At 52.5% G+C, this 21118-nt stretch overlaps 1 protein-coding gene across 4 annotated transcripts; it reads right to left on the reverse strand.

The window, feature by feature from the left end:
* Positions 1-2917: 2917 nt before the first annotated feature.
* FLOT2 (flotillin 2) lies at positions 2918-21101 on the reverse strand. 4 transcript variants are annotated; one of them, XM_019647096.1, is made up of 11 exons: positions 20890-21101; positions 13035-13116; positions 9902-9992; positions 6633-6756; positions 6071-6189; positions 5850-5963; positions 5629-5748; positions 5326-5540; positions 4758-4941; positions 4314-4463; positions 2918-4201 (listed from the first exon to the last, which is right to left on the reverse strand). In XM_019647096.1, the coding sequence occupies exons 1-11, from the start codon at positions 20936-20938 to the stop codon at positions 4163-4165; spliced, it is 1287 nt and encodes a 428-aa protein (XP_019502641.1). In that variant the 5' UTR covers positions 20939-21101; the 3' UTR covers positions 2918-4162. The 4 variants fall into 4 exon arrangements, with proteins under 4 accessions (XP_019502641.1, XP_019502640.1, XP_019502643.1 ...); XM_019647095.1 differs by lacking the exon at positions 9902-9992 and adding an exon at positions 7747-7837 and having other exon boundaries at positions 20890-21075; XM_019647098.1 differs by lacking the exon at positions 9902-9992 and having other exon boundaries at positions 20890-21075.
* Between the last annotated feature and the right edge of the window lie 17 nt (positions 21102-21118).

Genomic DNA, 21118 nt, shown 5'->3' on the forward strand with positions numbered 1-21118 from the left:
CACCTTAGACTTAACATGTCCAAAACTGAGGTCCTGATCCCACCTCAATTCTGCTCCTTCAACTGTTTTCCCCGTGTGTGTAAATAGCAACTCCATTCTTCCAGGCCACCAAAAGCCTTGGAGGCAGTTTATTCTTTATTGATGTACAACGTACATTCAAGTGAATTATCACAACGTAAACACAGCCATGTAACAACCACCCAGATGAAGAAACAGGACATGACCAACGCGTTCCCACACATTCCCAGGAGCCTCCTGGGTCTTTTCTCACAGTCACACCTCTCTTCCTCTCCAAAGGTGACTTCTGTCCTGACTTGTAATGCTGTAGATGAGCTTTACCTGCTTTTTGGACTTTATTTATTTTTTATTTTTATTTATTTATATATTTTCTTTCTTTATTTTTTATTTTTTAGCTGAGCCATCCTGCCACCTGTTGGCAGCTCAGCGGCAGCTCAGCTCGAGCTGGGACTTGAACCACTGTTACTCAGAGCTCGTACTCTTGAGCGAGCTCTTAACCAACTGAGCCACTCGGCCGGCCCATTTTTATTTTGTTTTTAAAGATTTTTATTGGGGGCCGGCCGAGTGGCACGTTGGTTAAGAGCTGGCTTGGGACGCCAGCTCTAAGCAGCAGGCCCTGATTCGGATCCCACATGAGGGCCAGTAACACTGCCCTCTACAGCTAAGATGGTGAACAACAGCTCGACCTGGAGCTGGGCTGCCGGGAGTTGCCGGCCAGGCGTAGGCTGCAGCCCCTGCTGCAATGGGCTGCCATAAGCTACCGTGAGTGGCTGGGAGCCAGCGTGAGTGGCTGTCCAATGGCCGGTGAGCAACTGCCTCACCCCGGAAGAGTGCAATGATAATACCAACATGGGCTAGTGAAGCGACGCCCTCCACAACTAGACTGAAGAACAAAAGTACAGCAACTTGTCTGTTCCTCTTCCCCAATTCCCCAATAAAATATTAAAAAAGAAAAATGCAGAGTATTTCATGACACTTTTGTCATAAAACAAGTGTGGGTTTATGTTTGGAGTCTCCATTCTTTTCCATTGGTCTACTGTTTGCCAATATCAATCACAGTCTCAATGACTAAAACTTTAAGTCTTGATATCTGATATCGTTTAAATCCTCCAACTCTACTCTTTTTCAAGTTTGTCTTACTTATTCTTGGTCCTTTGGCATCTTCCTATAACTTTCAGGATTAGTATGTCAATTAAAAAAATCCCTTGGGGTTTTGATAGGAATTGTATTGAAACCATAGGCCAATTCGGGAGAATTGGTATCTTTGCAATACAAATTTACGGACATGGTATGTTGGAGGTATTTTTTATTTCATTTTTTTCTCTCATACCCAATATGTCAGCAGCTCTGGTGAGTTCAAGATATATCCAGAATCTGGGTGCTTCTCATCATCCCTGTTGGTCCAAGTGGCCTTCATATTCCACTTGTATTATTGCAATACTGGTGAGATGCAACTGGTCTCCCTGCTGCCTCCCTTGCTCCTCCTTTCTATTCTCAGCAGGGTGTTCAGAGCGATGTTATTTATTGTGTTATCTTGCTATTATTGATTTGCAAGAGCTCTTTTTGTATATGGGATGCAAGGCCTTTGTTAGGTATATGTATTGTAAATATTTTTTCTGTGTTTGCCTTTTCATTTTCTTAAGTTTCTTTTGATGAACAGACTCGTTTTGATGGTCCAATTTATCAATCTCTTCTTTTACGGTCTTTTGTTTTTGTCCTAAGCGATCTTGCCGATGCCAAGGTCATAAAAATATTCCCCTCTTATTCTATAAGTTTTTGTGGTTTGAATTTTTATAATAGGTCTATGTTACATCGCCAACTAGTTTTTGTATATGGAGTGAGGTAGGGGTTTGTGATTCAATAGTTGTTCCTGCACCATTTTTGGAAAATGTTTTCCTTTTTTCCTTAAACTGTCACAGTGCATCGGATGATCTTTTTAGATGTAGCGGACCATAACCCTCTCCTTCAAAACCCTTCAGTTGTTTCCCATCTCAGAGTAAAGGCCAAGATATGCCCCATTAAGGTTCTACATTCCCAGCCTGACCTCGTCTACTGCCACTTTCCCCGCTGCTCATTCACTGACTCACTTCTAAACATACTGACCTCCTTGATGTCTCGGATACCAGACACACTCCCACCCTGGGGTCTTTGGTTGGGAGGCTCTTCCCTCAGCGATCTGCACTGTTCGTTCCTTTCCTTTATTCAGTGCTTACCTTCTCAATTAGGTTTTCCGTTGACACCCTAAAATGTCAACATCCTCTAGAACTTCCTATTCCTTTCAGTTTTATTTTCTATCTTCGTACACATCATTATCTAATATACTGTATATGTTATTTAATTTTTCTTATTTTATTTCCCCGACCTGAGTGTAAACTCTAAAAGCTATGGATTTGTTCTGTTGACTGCAGTCCCATCTATTGTAGGACCATGCCTGGCACATAGCAAGCATTAGATACATTTGTAAAATGAATAAGAATACTGAAGCCCAGAAAGATGAAGTTACTTGTTCAAGATTATACAAGTAATAGACAATAGAGCTGAAATTTAAACCCAAGCAGTCTGATTCCTGAGTTCATGCTCTTAAGCCTGAGAAGTGGGTTCCATTATTGAGTGGGGCTCAGGATGAACACAGAGGTGCAGGAAACCTGGCAGCCCCCTCCACCTTCTGCCTACAATGGAGTCAGGTCTCCCAGGGCTCAGGTCTGGCCTCAGCAGCTGGGCCAATGGCTGCCCTGCCCTACGATGCAATTTGGGTCAAGGCCAGTGTGCTGATGCCCCCCAGTGGCTATGATGGGGAAGGACAGGCAAAGTGTAACCTTCAAGCTGAAGGGGTGTACGGGAGGGAGACCTGGTTGGGTCTGGGTTCGGTCTCTCCCCTCACAGAAGATACAATACAGAGCATAGCATAACAGATCTTTATTTTACCGGAAGGGGCAGGCAGTGGGGCAGTGCAGCATCCAAGCCCCAGACCAAACATGCAGCATCCACATGCAGGAACAGCTACACAGGCTGGGGCAGGGCGAGGGCCAGGGGTGGGGCACTGGGACCATAGGACACCCACAGCACCCCTGCCAGGATGCTTGGGCCCTGGGCTCTTCTGCCTCCACTAGAGCAGGAGACAGAGGATTGGGCTGCTTCCCCATTGCTGGAATCCTATCACTCTGGCCAGGAAGAGAGATGGCACAAGGGGTATAGAGTCTGGCCAGTCTACAGCACTCGATATGTACAGGGTTGGCACAGCCTCGCCTACTGAAGGGTCCAGCCCAATACCCAGGACAGCACAACCCTAGCAGGAAGAGGGTCTACAGACTTTCTAGTCCCCAACAGGGCTAGACCCTGATCCCAGAAAGGTTTAGCAGAGTTGGGACCAAGCCTCACTCCACCTAGTAGGGACACGTCCATGAAGGGGACTTCCCTGAGCACAAGCAGGGGCCTCCTAAGGCAGTAGTAAACTGAGGGAGCTGCTATAGACAAGAGGCCTTGCTTCTGTGCCCCTGGGGTAGGGGAAAGAGGTAAGGTATGAGAGCAGGCCTGGGGGTGGGGAGGGGTGAAGTGAAGGGCAAGGGCCCTGGGCCTAGAGGGGCAGGAGTGGGTGGGGCTGGGGGCTTCCCAGGGTACGGTTTAGGGCTGGGAAGGCCAGGCCGGGAGAGGGGAGGGGGCCATCCTACTCAGGCCCCCTGTACCCATGCTGAACTCTGGCCAGGGCCACAGGGAGGAGGACAGATACACAGAGAACTTCAAGGCACCAGGATTCTGAGGAGCAGCAGGGCCACCCCCCTCAGACAGTTATTATAATAAACATCTCAGCTTAAACTACATGATGAGTGTAGAGGGTGGGTGGGAAAAAAGCAGGAGAGAAAAAGACAGACAAAGGAAGAGACACGTACAGGAAGATGAGGGTAGAAGAGACAAACCAGATGAATGTGGCAGTGAAAGTAAGGGTGCGGGGTAGAGATAAGAAAAGGAAGGAGGCAGAGACAAGAGAGAAGGGAAGACAGCCAGAGAAGGCCTGAACACGCAGCACTTCTGGTCCCTACAAAATAAGGCACCAGAGTCAGTAACGTTCCCGTTGTCCCCGTGGTATTAAAACCGGTGCTGAAGGGAGGGGCAGGCGGCTGCTGAAGGGTCTGGGCCTCCGGGAGTCTCACACCTGTGCACCGGTGGCCTTCTTGATCAGGGGTATCTGCAAGGATGGGAGAGCCATGAGGCTGTGGCTCTGGGGCCCACAACCGCAGTGCCTGGGTCAGTCCAGTGGGCTGCCCAGGCAACCCCACCTCAGCTGGTAAGGTACACACCTTAGATAGGTCCACGCCTGTAAGGGCGTGCACAGAGGCAGGCAGCTCGGCCAGCAGTCGGTTCACTTCTGATGTCACCTTGTTGTTGTCCCCGCTGAGGATCACAATCTCATCGACTTTGGTCAGTGGGGCAGCGATTTTGGCAGCAATCTAAGGAGGGAGGAGAGCTTGGTTGGTTCCCTGACTTGGTCCACCTGCCCTGTCCACCATCTCTCCCTCCCTTGTCCATCTCACCCAAACCCCAAAGCAGCCTGGGTGGCCCTTATTTTCAAGCCATGGTCAGGAGGGCCAGTGGGCCAGGGATGAGCCTGTTACCGGGTTCCTGCCCCCTGCTGAGTACTCAACAATTTAACCCTTCTAGCCAGCCTGTTACTGTGTTCCTGATAAGGCCCAGAGAAGTCCTGGGACATACCCAGCTGGTCCCAGCCAGGGTGGGAGCCTCACCTGGGGCAGGGCGTCCAGCACCAAGGCCATCTTGGCCGAGTTCCCGTATTTCTGGTAGGCCTCAGCCTTGAGCGTCATCCGCTCAGCCTCTGCCTTGCCCATCGCCTCGATGACTGACGCCTCTGCCTCGCCGATTCTGCGGATCTTCTCAGCCTCTGCATGAGCCAAGAGGACCTGCTTCACCCTGGGGGAGTCCAGGCCAGGCAGGATCAGTGGAAAGTGCCAGAGACCCCTCAAACCCTCTGCTCTGGCAGGTGTCGGGGGTGGGAGACCTGTGAAGGAGGGTGCCCTGGCATTCTGGCTCTGGCCAGGGAGAGGCTATGGGCTTCCAGATGCAAATGAAAGAGGGGATTAACCAGGATGCTCTCTGTGCCAAGCACCACTCCAGGCCTTTGAATCACTTTCATCTAATTCAGTCTTCCTAAACATAATCCCATGTTCTTCACAGCGAGTAAGCAGAGATGGAGGAGAACTGGCTTCCAAGCTGTGGTCAGGACAGTGCGGGGAGTGCACGCATGGCAGGGGAGCCTGACTAATGCCCCAGCCCCTGGCACCCTGCGGCACTCACTTTTCACCCTCAGCTATCTGCTGTATCCGGTGGGCCTCAGCCTCCGCGGGGCGGCGCACCGTGGCAATGAGCTCCTTGTCTGTGCGCAGGATCTCCTGCGCCTCCACTGCAATCTGCTTCTTACGCTGCACAATTTCAATCTCAATCTCTTCCTGCCGGATCTTCTGCTGCTCGCGGGCCCCTTGTAGCTCATAGGCCAGCTGGGCCTCAGCTGTCTGTGGCAGAAGTGTGGTCAGCATGTCAGAGGCTGGCCACCAAGTCTTAAGCCCTGAGCCCCAACTCGGGGACCCTACGGCTTCTCACCTTGATGTTGACTTCCTCACTGAAGGCTGACTTTTGCAGCTCGAAGGCTCGCTTGGAGTCGGCGATCTTGGTGTCTGCCAGGAACTTCACGTCCAGCATCTCCTTCTTGCATTCGGCTTCCTGGGAGCAGAAAGGGCAGGTGCTGCAGGTCCTCTGAGCAGCCACGGTCCCACCACCCCTGAGCTCCCTGTCCTTGGGGGTGGGAATGACTGCCCACGTACCCGGATGCCTGCGTCCCGCTCGGCCTCGGCCACCCCGATGTCTGCATCTCTCTGAACTACGGCGGTCTGCGTCTTGCCCAGGGAGCTCAGATAGTCCACTTTGTCATACACGTCCTGGGGAGGGAAAGGGAAGTCATCCCTGGGAATGGTGCCCCTCCTGCCAAGCCCCCCCCATTCCCAGATGGACATAGGGGGGCTACAGCCTTGCCTTCACACCACACCTTGATGGTGAAGCTGAGGATCTCAATGCCCATGCGGCCGACATCTGGGGCTGCCACCTCCCGCACCAGCTTGGCAAACTGGTCCCGGTCTTGATAAATCTGCTCCACGGTCAGGGTCCCTGGGGGTAGAGGTATCATGGGCTGGCTCCCCAGGGGCCCAACCAGCTAAGATACGGAGGAGGCATGCAAATGGAAATGTGAGTGGATACAGGGGTCGTGCAGTCTGACTTGAGTCTTCCTGGTTTCTTCTTAGTGTTTAGCATCAAGCCCTCATCTGTAGACGCCAGGCTGGATGAAGAAATGTGTTCCAAGCAGCACTAGGTGCCTGACCAGACTGGCAGCGCCTCATCCCCCACCCCAATGCCCTCCCCTTCACTCAAGTCACCTGAAGTTTTGAAAAGAGATACTTAAGGGAAAATGTTTCAGCTTTTCATCTAGAAACCTCGGTGGGCCTCACAGACACCCCCTGCTCCAGCCTGCACCCCTCCCTGGCCCTGGCTTGGGAACTCTGTGAGGCTCCTTGAAGGCAGCAGAGGGGTCCCTGGACTGGGAAGGGTCTCACCGAGGATGGAGCGCAGGTGCCCCTCCAGGGTCTGGAGGACGACGTTCTTGATGTCCTGCACATTCTTGCCCAGGAACTGCTCACACGCCACTGCCAGGAGCTCTTTCTCCGTCATGATCTTCACCTGCCAGTGGTCACAGAGGAGCCTGAACCAGGCTGGAGCGAGGCAGATGGAGGCCCCAGCCCCAGGCATGGAGGATAGTGGCTATGCCCCTCCCCTCCTTTTTCAGACCTGGAGGCCTAGGGGCTGGGGGTGGGGGCTGAGTGTGTCTGTGACCTCTAGTGGGGATAGCAGACAAGGAATTCTCATCCTCACTGGCAGCCTCAGGCCCGGACATGGCCTCTTTCCTCGGCATGTGGAGTTTGTCCCCCGCCACCCCTCCAGCCCACTTGCTGTTAGCCAATTTCTCCCTTGTAGGCTCCCCACAGACGGGAGACTGGCAAACTGAGGGGCAGAGAATGCAAAAAGAACAATGAGCAAGAGGGACAGAGAAAGACAGACTAAGAAAGAGAGCCTAGACAGGGCAGGGGACAGGTCCAGGGGGTGCCACTGAGGGTGGGCATCCTCTTGCCTTTCTTTTCCGAGGTTCTAAGCCAACAACCCCCTCACCAGAGGCCAATAACATGGCTGACTCTCTCTGCTCTGTGAAGTTGAGAGGTGGACTAGGGCAGGAACCCTTCACCCAGTCATCAAGCTGGGAATATAACGCAGCCTCCTACTCCAGAGCCCGGAGCTGCTCTGCCTCACATGGCCTCACCTTCTGGTCCCCACCCCTCCAGACCCCTACTCAGGGAACAGGGAAGGCTTGGATTCTGGGGATTGGCATTTCCAACACCTGCAAAGAATGGGTGGGGTTAGTGAGACAGGAGCCCTCAGCACTGGTCTGTCCCTCGCGGGGCCGCTGAGGAGAGAAGGGATGTCTGTTAGTCCTGCTGGGTGGCCAAGGGGCCGAGTGAGCATGTTCCAGAGGCGATGACCCTCTCTTGGAAGGGGGGGGGGCGGGGGCAGGGGCGCTGAAGAGACTGCCCCTGGCTGTCCTCTCCTCCTCCCCCAAACCCCAGCACCAGACGAGGCAGCTCAACGGTCATGCGTGGGGCTGCTGAGTTACTATACCTGGGCGACACCCGTCACAGTTAAAGCTACCCCCTCGGCCGTCTCTACGTCCTCGCAGCGGGGCTGCAACGTCATAATCTCTAGGGAAATCCTGCCAAGAAATGCAAAACAGGGGCATGGGTCTGGGGGCCCAGGGCCTGGGGTGTGGGGAAAGAGTCCCTGCTCCGGCAGGGACGGGCCAGGGGTCCTGCTGCAGAAGAGGGTGGGGAGGACTCCCCAAGAGGTCACAGCGGGGAGTGTGTGAGGAGATGGGTGGGAAGGCAGGGCAGGGTGGGTGTAGGTGGCTTCAGGGAATGGAGTGTACTATGAATGTGTACACACGTCCTCTGCTCAAATCAGCCTGGCTTGGAGACTGGGAAAGGAAGCAGAGAAGTTGTGGTGGTCTGGTCTGGTCTGGTCTGGTGGGGGGTGGGGAGAGTCCAGGTGCAGCTGTGTGTACATCTTGGGACAGCAAGTAAGTGCTGGTGCTCCGGGCTGTGCTGTGTAGGTTGTCCATGGGTGCCATCTGAACCTCCCCCAGGAGCCCTCACCCATTCCCCGGGTCTGCTCAGCACCCTGGGATGCCCCGGGAAGCTGCCAACAGAGCTCTGCCTGGTAGCTTGGCCGGCTGGGAGAATGCCCACTGCTGGGCCAAGACAAGGTGATCCTGCATCTGCCTCTTGCCAGGGAAGCCCTGTAAGCCAAGGTGGTACATCATAGCAACAGGCTATGATGTGAAGCATACTTTCTGGGGTTAGCCCCAAGTGGTCAAGTGGGGACTGAGGTCTGGGGCCACGCTAGAGCTTCCTGGCCAAGGAACACTAACCCTAGAAGGACTTGTTCTGCCCAGACAATATGAGACCTCAAGGGTCCACATCACCCAGCTTAAAAGGGTTATTGCAGTTATTTCAAGTAGAGTAGTGGGTTTAGAGAAGGTATGTGGCTGCTTTAAACGGGGTGTAGAGGGAGGCCAGGACCCTGGCCATTCCATGCAAGGTGCTCTGAGCTTCTCAGGCCTCTGTGCTGAAGAAGGCTACAAGGGGCGGATGAGATGGGGACAGTCCCCTTCCCGAGTAGAGATGGCAGGATGGCTGAGGAAGGGAGTAGTGGTGCAGCTGTTTGCCTGAGAAGGCTGACAGGCAATTTCATACAGTGGGAAGGGGATGGGTAAGGTGACCATTAGGTCTCTTCCAGCCTGGGGACCCACCACCATGCGGGCTCTGAGGGGGCAGGAGCTTTTTGATGATGTTCAGTGCCTGGAACTGAGAAGGTGCTCATTAGAGGGCTGGTGAATGAGGCAATGAAGGTGGCAACCTGCACTTTACAAAGAAAATGCTTGGAGTCACTAAATGCCCTGGCTTAGGAATGGATTTCATCAGCTATGGCTGCATGGTAATGAAGAGTGAGACATCAGGTCACTTGCTTTTCAAAGTGAGATCACAGTCATACTAGAGCTAGGGTTTCTCTAGGATTTCTTTTCCAAAAATCCCAAAGTGCCCTCGTATCATTTTACTTGCCTTCCCAATATCCCTACAAGGCACAGAGGGCATGATTCTCTCTATTTCACAGATGGGGAAACTGAAGTCTAGTGACAAGAGATCAGCTCAAAGGCCTCTCTACAAAGAATTAGGGGCAGGAATGACCAAGGCGCTTTTTGCTCAGGCCTGTCAAGGAGATTGAAGGGGGCCAAGGGGCTGGGTGGACAGAACTCCCCATGGGACCCATCTTCTGGTCTTGCAGGGAGGAGGGTAGGACTTGACACTGGAGTGTCAGCCTGGAGAAGGGGCTCCATTATACCTGGAGGACTAGGACTTCAGCAGTAGATAGGACTGAACTCCCACCCAGACAGTCCAGCTGTGTCACATAAGGGCCTATGTCTCCTGCCTCAACTTACCCCCAATTTAGGCTTGGCATCCAAGGACACTCACTGGTTGACTTGGGCAGAGCTCCCGGGATCCCTCACTCTTTCCCCACTAGCAGTTCCAGCAGGTGAGGGCAGGGGAGCTGGGGATCTATAGGGTTCCATCCTGGCACCCAGAGCAGCAGAGGTGGGAGCAGAGAGGAGGGAGGCACACACACTTTTAGGAGGGGAGTCCATCAGTCTCCTGCTCGCCAGGCCCCACAGGGCAGGAAAAGAGAAGGTTAGATACAGAGGAGGAAGCAGGTGGGTTATTACCTGTGCAACCCCTGTTACGAATAGCGGGACCCCCTCCGACGTCTCAATATTCTCACAGCGACACAGGATGGTCATAACCTCCAGAGACAGTCTGAGGAGCAGCCAGGGGGTAGGGAGAGGTAGGGACAGGAAAGGGTAGGAGGGGACACAGCAAATACATACAGTGGTTACCAGATAAGCACCAATGCCTGATGCCTGGGGGCAGGGTTGCTCTCCATACTTCAGCCCCCCACTGCCAGCTCAGCCTAAGGCTGTAGGAGGTCAGAGACACCCCCTTGCTGGCCTGAGGTCTCTAGGTCTCTTCTCTAGCCCCCAAATTCTTCCACGGAGGAGCTGAAGGGCTGGGGGGAAAAGCCTATTGATGACTTGGGCCTATGGTCCAAGGTCAGGAGGCCTGTGCACAGGGCACCTGGGTTGCTCACCACCTCTCTTTCCCAGATTTCTGGCAAATCTGGGAGACTTAGCCTCAGCTCTCTACAAACACAGGCAAACCTATGTTTCCAGAAATTGGGAGAGGGAGGCCACTCTGGGGATTAATGAGTCACAGCAAATACCGAATCCTGCTTGGTGTACAATGCACTTTTAAGGTCTGTACTGCATATCACTAAGTAGGCAATTTAGGGCCAGAAGAGCCCAAAGAAAATGTTATATTTTCTGATTCTGGGGTGGGGGTTTCAGGGAAGGCTGGGGGAGAAAGTGTGTCTTGCCGGAACATTCACAAGGACAACTGGGCGATAACAGAGCAATTCACTTTGGAATTTCCAATGTTGGGCACAGGCAGAGAAGAGAGTCATGGCAAAGAGAAGAAGGTGCCTTGAAGCTGCATGGCCCACCCTAGATGGGTCTCCCTAGAGCAGTGTGCATGCGCGAGTGTGTGCAGAGCAGTGGTCCAGGCAGAGGCCACGCTGTGGACAGCATGGAAGGCTTCCTTGAACCAGAGGAAGGGAGGACAGAGACTAAGCCTGGAGGAGCAGAAGTAGGTGGTTTGGGGGAGTGGGGAGCTCCCACCTCAACTCTCACATGCCAGCTCGGGGGGGCTCCGGCCATGCAGATGTGTAAAGGCTGCCTTTGTTCAAGCCACTAGCACCATGGGCCTGAGAGCACTCTAGACCTGGCTCAGACAGAAGGCCACCAAGCTCTCTTCTGGGGAAGGAGGAGAGAGGGAGATAGGAAAGAGGGAGGGAAGGAAGGAGGGAAGACAGGCTGCAGCTCAGATGCCAGAGGTGGAGGAATCGCTCAGGTAAGGAGAGAGCTGCCCACTATCATCAGGGCCTCGTGATGGCACAGGATGTGGCAGAAAAGTGCAGCAGGAGGTACTTCACTGAGCCTGAAGCAGAATGGCGACACCGAGGGTGGGTGACGTGTAGGACGGCTGTGGAAAGTACCTGGAAAGGGGGGCTGAGGATCCAGGCTGGGTTAGAAGCCGTTACTCTGACCTGAGAGGCTCCTGCTGGCCTAGCGCAATAAAGGCCTCAGCTTGTGGAGATGTCCCCCAAGCAGGCTAGGGGTCAGGGAAAGGGCTACCCCCAGAACAGGGTCCAAGAAAGTGAGGGGCTACAGACTCAGGCCACCCAGCCAAGTGGGACCTCGGGGTGGAGGCTGAGCCTGTGTGTGTGAGATCAGTTTTCTGGGATGAGATACAAGGCTCTCCACCCCTCACTTCCAAACCTGCTGTCAGAGAAATTTGGCCCTGTCTTGGGGCTCTGCTCCTTGGAGCAATAAGTGGGTGGGTGGGTGGGGGGCACCAAGAACGTGGAGAAAGAGCTGCAGTGGAAAGAGCTGTCGCCCTAGCAGTGGATGTCCATGAAGGACAGGCCTCTGGGCAAGTTGCAAACTCTCCAGGCCCGGCTGTATGTCGAGGTGTTTGGACAAGATATTCTGTCATCCCAGGATTGCATGGCATATGGGGTGGGGTGGCAGGGTTTCTGGAGCGGGCACCCCATGTCTTCTGACTGGCCCACTCAGGAGTGCCTAGGAGCCTTTTGAGAGGAGGTTGTGACCAGCACTGATTATTCTCTGACACTTTTGACCTTGGGCCAGAAGAGTCACCCAGGATTCTTCCACTCAGGCAGAGCAAAGTGAGGGGAGAGATAGGAGAGTGGAGGGGGTTACTGGGAAATCAGTGGAGTTAAAAAGCATGACAGGCTTCCCATGCCCCTGACCCTAGCTGACGCCCTCAGAGTCCCTGGAGCCCCAAGTACAAGCAGCTCAGTGCAGCCACGGGGCATCTCTCTGCTGGCTGGGGGGGCTGGGATGGAGGGGGATTTCCACTGGAATCTCCATCACTTCCCCTTCAGAATGACACTCTCTGCCCCCCACATGCCTGCACCTTCACAGTTCTGCTGCCCTTGTTGCCTGGGTCCTGGCCTGGAAGGATCTGGGCCCCTCCTCCGCTCTCCCATAGTCAGGAAGGAGGAGATGGGGGAAAGGTGGCTGGCATACCTCATCTCCTGCTAGGTGGGCAGTGAGTGGGTGGCAGAAAAGGTCCAGGCCAAGTCTGGCCCTCCCAGGGGCCCTGGGGGAACCAGCAAGTACAGCCTGATGGTGGGCCCTCTGGGGACCTGAAATATCTCTTCCTCTAGTCTTTCCAGATTGATTTGGGAGGTCCAGACCTATCTTGCCTGGCCCTGGCACCAATTCCTTATATCCTGACCCCTTGTCTCTAACCCACTGCTGTCACAGAGCCACTTCAGACTGTACGTTATTCTCTGCTATTTACCCCTGCCTGCGTTGTCCCAGGTTCTGCACAGATGAGGTTGCATGTAAGGGGTCTCTTCAGACTTTCTTCCCTCCCAAACCCACTCCAAACAGGGTGTATAATTAAGGCTTCATGAATAACTAGAATCAGGGCATTAGCATTCTGCCTGGGCAGGACTCTGCATTCTCTGGGACAGAAGTGATCCTCCGGTGGAAAAAAAGCACACCCACTGAGGAGGTGCCCATGGACAGACCTCCAGCATCCCTGTGCAATCCATTTTGCCTGCTTCTTAGGAGGCCCCCCAACTCCAGAGTGAAATGTGGCAGGTGGTAGATGCTCTAGCTGACCTGTGGTGTGAAGGGCGGAAGGCTAGACAGAAACCCTTTTCTCCCTTTCACACCAGGATGCCAGGTTCCCAAGCCCCAAGGCCCTTACCTTTGAGTGTCGGAGATACACCACCATGCCCAGGCCCAGCCGCCAAACACGTACTGTTTATAGTCCGAACCACAACAGCCCCCTGGAGAGCAAAGCAAAGCACTGCCAGTCAGTCAGCTCTTAGGTTTGTTCTTCCAACAGCAACCCTGGGCCTTTACCTGCTTGGATACTTGACAACTCCCACTGTTGGGTGCCAGGTCCTGAGGTTATAAATAAATGGGAGACATGCCCTGAAGGGCCTTGGAATCTAGTTTGGGAGATAGGCAATTTGCATAAAAAGGAGGCTATCCAATGAGCAGCTCAGAATGTTTAGTACTTTCAGAGAACAGAAGAGTGGGCAGGAGTAAGCAGGAAAAGCTTCCATCTTTCATTCAACAAACAAATAGAGTATTTTCCGTGTTAGGGATACCGAAATGAAGATACAAGTCCTATCTTGAAGGAGGCGAGATTAAGTGGAGGGACCTTTTCCTGAGATGATTCTAATACCATGCAACCCGCCTGTTATCAGGGCAGGTGCAGACAGAGAGGGAACGCAGGGGGTGCTGACACTGGGAGGGAGGGGGCCCAGGTGAAGCCTTGCTCATGCCGGGCACGTACATCTCACTGAAACTGGTTCTCTATTCCCATGATTCAGAGTGACTTTGTTCCTCTTGTGGGAGCACATGTGGAAGGCAAGGCCTCAAAACAAAGGCCAACTCATGGTGCCCAAGGGAGAAGCGAAGAGAAAGGGAAAAGGTCTAAAAAGGAAGTGGTTCCTGGAAATAATGTATCAACTAAAGAGAATGTTCAATCTGGCCCGGACCCAGATGCATGCTGTGGACATGTTCAGCATGCTCTCTGCACAGAAAGGAGAAAAACCAGTTCCTGAAATTCTTGTTGTAAACTCTGCAAACACCAAAATTATTCATCAAGGGCTGGCCGAGTGGTGCGTTGGTTAGGATTTGGCTTGGGACGCCAGCTCTGAGCAGCAGGGCCCTGGTTTGGATCCCACATGAGGGCCAGTGACGCCGCACCCTCTATAGCTAAGATGATGAACAACAGCTTGACCTGGAGCTGGGCTGCTGTAGGGCTGGCCAGCAGCGGGTGTGAGCTTCCATGAGCTGCTGTGAGCGGTCATCCAATGGCCGGTGAGCGACTGCCTCACCCAGGACGAGCACAATGATAATACCAACATGGTGAACAACAGCTCAACCTGGAGTTGGGCTGCCGTGAGTCGCCGGTGACGGCGTAGGCTGCAGCCCCTTGTGCAGTGGGCTGCCACGAGCTACCGTGAGCGGCTGGCAGCCGCCGTGAGCCCCCGTCCAATGGCCCGGCGAATGACTGCCTCACTCGGGAAGAGCGTAATGATAATACCAACATGGGCCAGTGAAGCGACGTCCTCCACAACTAGACTGAAGAACAAAAAGACAGCAACTTGGGCCAGCCGAGTGGGTCAGTTAGTTAAGAATTGGCTTAAGAGCGCGAGCTCTGAGCAACAGGGCCGCCGGTTCGATTCCCACATGGGCCAGTGACGCTGTGCCTGAGCTGAGCTGTCGCTGAGCTGCCAACAGGTAACAGGATGGCTCAGCTGGTGTAACAACAAGATTGCCTGTTCGATGGTGGGTTATGCCCACTCGCAACTAAGACTGAACTCGGCACCTTGAGCTGAGCTGCCCTCCGGATGGCTCAGTGGACAGAGTGTGCGCTCTCAACAACAAGGCTGCCGGTTTGACACCCGCATGGGATGTTGGCTATGCCCACCTGCAGCTAAGACTGACCTCGGCACCTTGAGCTGAGCTGCCCTCTGGATGGCTCAGTGGATAGAGTGTGCGCTCTCAACAACAAGGCTGCCGGTTTGACTCCTGCATGGGATGGTGGCTATGCCCACCCGCAACTAAGATTGAACACAGCACCTTGAGCTTAGAGGTCACGAGCTGCCAACGGGAAGCCAGATGGCGACTGGCGCCCTCCACAACAAAGAATGAAGAACAACAACTTGGCTGGTCCCCTTCCCCAACACTGTTCCCCTCCTCCAATTCCCCAATAAAATCTTTGAAAAAAAAAAAAAAGACAGCGACTTGTCTATTCCCCTCCCCCAGTTCCCCAATAAAATCTTTTAAAAAAATTACTCATTAAGTTCAAGAAAAGTTTCGTAAAATCTAGATGGGCAGTTCACTTGTGGTGCAAAGAAATGTACAGGAAACATGATTCACAAGAAACGTGATGTGTGTTAAAAAAACAGAGGAAATGTGACTTGGGAAAAAGCCAGTGAGTGTCATCATTTCTGTGTTCGCAAACTTGGGTTTTCAAAAGAAGCTTAGGGTGTTGCTTCCCAAGGTCAAGTGCCAGGGGTAGTTTCCTATAGCTGAGTTAGAGTGTCTATGAGGACCCAATGCAGGGGACAAGGCGGGGTGGAGGGGCAGAGGGCAGAGATCAGGGTGTCTCAGGCATCAGGACAGAGGCGTGTGTGTGTGTGTGTGTGTGTGTGTGTGTGTGTGTGTGTGTGTGTGTGAGAGAGAGAGAGAGAGAGAGAGAGAGAGAGAGAGAGAGCGCGAGAGCACGCAGCACACAGGGATTTAAACTGGGGAGGAACAAAATTACATTTGCATTTTAGAAACACCACTTTGCACAAGGAGGAAGATACTGGCGTCAGGAAGATTGGGTAGAAGCCTCTTGCAGTGACCTAGGCAAGACATGGTGACTGTAGAGGGCTTTCTGTGCAGATGCAAATATTCTATAGCTGCACTGTGCAATATGGCAGCTGCTAGCCACAGGTGGCCATTGAGCACTTGAAATGTGGCTGGCATGACTGAGGAAATGAATTTTTAATTTAATTAATTTAAATTGAAGTGGCCACATGTGGCTACCATATCGGTGCAGCTCTAGAGTTTGGGTTTGGGTGGGTGGTGAAGTCAGCATTGGAAACACACAATGGAGAGAATTGCCAACTGGAGACAAGTTTTGAATGGGTGGAGGCGAAGGAACAAAGACCCCCATGAGTGCAGAGGGCCTGCCAGGCTTGAGAACGGACATCTGAGACTGCTCACTGGGCTGCCAATGCAGTTTCCTGGGGCTGCTGCTGTGCATAGTGTGCAAGTAGCTGGGCCAGAGGTCTAGGGAGCAAAGGGCAGCCCATGGGAGAGTAGGGGCGGGAAGAGGAGGTCTTAGGTCTCTGTTTCTCTGTAGTGGAAGTATCTGTCCACAGGGCTGCTGTTCCGTGGAAGCTGTTGCAGGCTTCTCTGCCCTGGGGAGTTGGGTACAGGAAGCATCTAAGGACAAACAGTCAATATGAAACCTAAACCATCTCGGGATCCAGTGAAACTGGAAGAGGGTAAAAAATTACAGCTTGGGGGGGAGGGGGGTTGTCACTTTGAGGGGTAAAAAGTATAACTATTGCACTGTGTTGTACAGCTGAAACTAATTCTAAAAAATGTGTATTTCATAATAAAAATAATTAAAAGAGAAAAAAAAATCACAGCTTGTTCCTTCCACTTCTTCTGGCCTGGTGGGGGCTGGGGCATAGCTGCCTCCAGGGTACTTCTCAATGTGATGGGGGAGGAGGTGGTAGTGGTGGGATAGGATAGGGGAAGGCCCAGCAAGGGGGCTGGGGGGTGTGCACCCTTTACCTTTAACTAATTCTTTGACGTTGGGAGCAGGCTGCCACAGCTCAAGCTGGGCCCTGGCCAAGGGCAACATGGCCAGGTTCCCAGGGGGTAGCAACAGGAAGCTGGGGCTGCCAGACTGCCCCGCCCCCAGCAGCATCCTCCCAGCTTCTTGGTCACACTGAGCCTGAGTACCACTCCCACAAGAGGACACATAGATGCCCCTTCTTTGAGCACCCTAGCTCCCACTGTCTTGAGACCTGGAAGTTGCTCCTAATTTTATCTCACTTTTTCTAAGCCAACTTGATTTCCTTTGTCCTGTCCTCAGCTGAAGAATCACAAAACACCCCTAGATAACCTCTGCCCTATTCTTGGCCCCTCCCCAGATAGTCATCACTCTGCCCTCTCAGGAAAAGTTCCTTCCCTTCCTGCCCCTCCCTCTTCCACCTCCAACTTCCTACTTCCAGAAGACTGTACTCTACAAGGGGGATTTAGCCTTTTTTTTGAGCCACAATCCCCTTTAGTAGTCCATAGCAATGCTGGAATGTTCATAAATGCATAAAATAAAATACATAAGAAACAACTTCTATTGAAAGTTATCAAAATATTAAAACAACCAAATACATGGTATAGTAATATGTGTATATGTAACAGTAATATGTGTGATAGTGTATAATATATTAAATAAAGTCTATGGTAGATCTAGTAACTGGCTTAATTCCAAAGTAGTGATGAGCATAACTGATTTAAAAAAATTTTTAAATATATTTTTATATTAGTTTCAGGTGTACAAAACAATTATTACACATTTACACCCCTCACAAAGTGATAACCCCCAATCTACTACCTCTCTGATATCGTATACAGCTGTTACAATACCATTGACTATATTCCCTATGCTGTACTCCACATCCTGTGACTACATAGTTATAGCTAACATTCAACATTATTTTACATCAGTTTTAGGTGTACAGCTCAGTGGTCAGGCATCTACACAATCTATGAAGTGATTCCCACCGATTAAGTCCAGGATCCCATCTGGCACCCTACATAATCTTTACAACATTATTGATTATATTCTCCATACTGTATTTTACACCCCTGTGACTATCTTGTGACTGCCAATTTGTACTTTCTAATCCCTTCACCCCCCCCGCCCCCCCCCTGCATCTGGCAACCATCAGTTTTTTTTCTGTACCTGAGTCTATTTCTGTTTTGTTTGCTCGGTTATTCTGTTCTTTAGAGTCCATATAAGTGAGATCATATGGTATTTGTCTTTCTCAGTCTGACTTATTTCACTTAGCATAATATCCTTTAGGTCCATCCATGTTGCAGCATAAATGATTTTTTTAAAAAAGATTTTATTGGGGAATTGGGGGAGGGGAACAGACAAGTTGCTGTCCTTTTGTTTTTCAGTCTAGTTGTAGAGAACATCGCTTCACTGGCCCATGTTGGTATTATCACTGCACTCTTCCTGGTGGCTCACAAAAGCGCCCACCCGCTGCTGGCCAGCCCCACTGCAGCCTACACCATCGCCAGTGACTCACAGCTGACCAGCTCCAGGTCGAGCTGTTGTTCACCATCTTAGCTGTAGAGGGTGCAGCGTCACTGGCCCGTATGTGAGATCCGAACTGGGACCCTGCTGCTCAGAGCTGGAGTCCCAAGCCAACTCTTAACCAACGTGCCCCTCGGCCGGCCTGCAGCATAAATGACTTTTTAAGGTACTACAACAACTGCAGTATAGTAGGAAAATACCTGCTAATACCTCATGGACAGTTGCTGTCATTCATAATCATAGAAAATACTAAATTTCAGTTAAAGTTAGATAAAACAAAAAATGCACTTTTTTGCCCCATCCAAATGCACAGACCTCTAAATTCTATCCACAAACCCTAGGTTAAGAACCTCTGACCTATTATAGAGATGAAAGATGTATGGGGGTTGCCAGTGACGGCGTAGGCTGCAGTGGGCTGCCATAAAGCTACTGTGAATGGCCGGCAGTTGGCGTGAGCTGCCAAGAGCCACCGTGAGCGGCCAATGGCCAGCGACCAATATGCCTCACCTGGGAAGAGCGCAATGATAATACCAACATGGGCCAGTGAAGTGACGTCTTTCACAACTAGACTGAAGAACAAAAGGACAGCAACTTGTCCGTTCCCCTTCCCCGATTCCCTAACACTGTTCCCCTCCCCCAATTCCCCAATTTAAAAACAAACAAACAAACATGTATGGTATTTGCATTCTCCTTTTAAATTCCCGAAATAGAAATAAATAAAAGGTTTTGTATTATAGAATTAAGGAGGGAAGTGAGACAATCAGAAGAACGTCTAGACTTTTCAGGTGAACAAGATGACCATGAGCTGTATCAGCATCCTTCTTTTTTTTTTAAGCTGAGCCATCCTGCCACCTGTTGGCAGCTCAGCAGCTGCTCAGCTCGGGCCGGGCATCAAACCGCTGTTGCTCAGAGCTCAAACTCTTGAGTGAGCTCGTAACCAACTGAGCCACTCGGCTGGTCCTCAGCATCCTTCTTCTGAAACTGGGCTTAGTGAGATGCCCCTGGACTTAAAATGCAGGCCCAAGTAACCAGGTGGGGGCAGGGCTAGGAGTAGTTACTCTGGTCTTCTGGGAGTCTATGTGCAAGAGGGAGCTGCATCTCAGTTTGATCACCTCAAATCCTATTATGCTAGATATCATCCCTCCCTCTTCTTTTCTACCTTTCCTTGACTCCAGCACCCTCAATTCTCAGCACAGCCTCCTCTCCCCATCCCTACAACAGCTTCCAAGGTACCAGTGCATTGGCCTCTGGCTAGAGGACCAAGTTTGACAACTGGAAGGTACACAGCAGCCCATCAGGGGTTTCTCTCACCCCTCAGTTCTAAGGCTCTCCAAAGGAACAGGACTGAAGCTTTTGTCTCCTTATCTCACTCAGTCTTGGTTTCCAGCAAATGCACAAAAAAATCAAAGTGCAGATTCAGGTTCAAAACGCCTTCTTTAGGAGTTGGGGCTGGGAGACCAGTCCAGGTCTTACAGAGGTGAAAGTTTGGCCTCAGTGCTCTCTGGGGATCTCCCTCCAGATCCCAAAGCTATCGCAGGTCTCTAGGGAGGTGAAGTATCTTATCTCCCAGACAGCAGTAAGATCCTGCTCAGGGAGAGTGGGGATTTCCTATCCCCCCTGGAGAGACCGATTTTGAGATCCAGACTGGGCCAGAGGCCATGTTCTGGGATAAAAGTTCCCAATGGACTTATCAGACCTCCCCAAGGGTGGGCAGCTACAATTCCTGGTTTAGCCCACCCACTTCTTACCCACTTCTATAGCCAGCCCTAAGAACTCTGCACACAGGCATTGGGATTGGCATTGAGAGTGGGATGTAAGACATGAAGGATTCCTGCAGCTACAGGCCTCCAAGCTGTCAGAAAACATGTTCGGTCCCCAACACCTGCTAGCCGGGGCTGCTGCACAAACTGGTGCTTTGAAAGGCTTCAGCCACCTTCCAAGATACCGAAATATACAATTTTAAAAGCAGCCTTAAAGCAAGATAATCTCTCCCCAATATTGCAGTCCCCAAGTCCTACGTAAATTCACAGAAATTCTGGACCCTGCAGCATTTTGCAATGGGAGCTGCACAACCCACAACGCGGTTTCTCAACCTGTAAAGGCCACACCCGCGTCTCCCAGGAGTGCAATGCCAGGAAATCCCAGCAAGCCCCTGCCAGCCTGCTGGGAATTAACGGGTTTGACAACGCTGGGAGAAAGGATCCCTGTCCCAGGGCCCCTCCCCAGACAGGTATCTGCCCTCCAGAGCTACGCGACCCACCCCCCAGTCCGGGGCGCTGGAATCCAGCCAAACTCCCTGTTCGGGAACTACCGGTCCCCTCCCCCCCGGAACCTCAAGGTTTCAGTTCGGGACTCCCAAGGCCACGGAGGGGAGACACTGCCTAGGGAGGAGGCGGAGAAAGGAAGGGATAAACATGGGAAAACACGCAGTGGGGGGAGGAGCTCCTGGAGGCGCTGGAGGGGTGCGGGGCACGACAGCATGAGTATGGGGGTCTCTCCTGGAAGGGTCTCAGGTGGGGCTCGGAACGCGGTAGCCTCAGGCCCGACACCCGGCGCCCCCATCTTGCCCCCCAACCCTGGCACTGCCCTCCACCCCCAGAGCTCTTCGCTGGCCTATCCTTCCCCGTTCGCTCCCCAACCTTGCACTCAACGCGAGCCCCCGCCCTGAACACCCTCCGGACTGGGCGCCCCAGACCCACTTCCCTCGCTGCCCCCTCACCTGAAACCACCAGCGCCTCGTTGGGCCCCACCGTGTGGCAATTGCCCATGGCGCCGACGCGGGGGAGGGCCCTCGGGGACCGCAGAGACCTGGACAGCAGCAGGCAGCCCTCACCCCGCACCCGCCCGCACTGCAGGCCGCGCCCAGCTTATTCCGCCACCCCCAGCGGCTGCCGGCCAGCTCCCCTCCCCGTTCGCCGCCCCGCCGGAAGTGTAGCGGCGGAGGGCGG

The sequence above is a fragment of the Hipposideros armiger genome, unplaced genomic scaffold (genome assembly GCF_001890085.2).
Source record: "Hipposideros armiger isolate ML-2016 unplaced genomic scaffold, ASM189008v1 scaffold_108, whole genome shotgun sequence".
NCBI classification, from domain to species: Eukaryota; Metazoa; Chordata; class Mammalia; order Chiroptera; family Hipposideridae; genus Hipposideros; species Hipposideros armiger.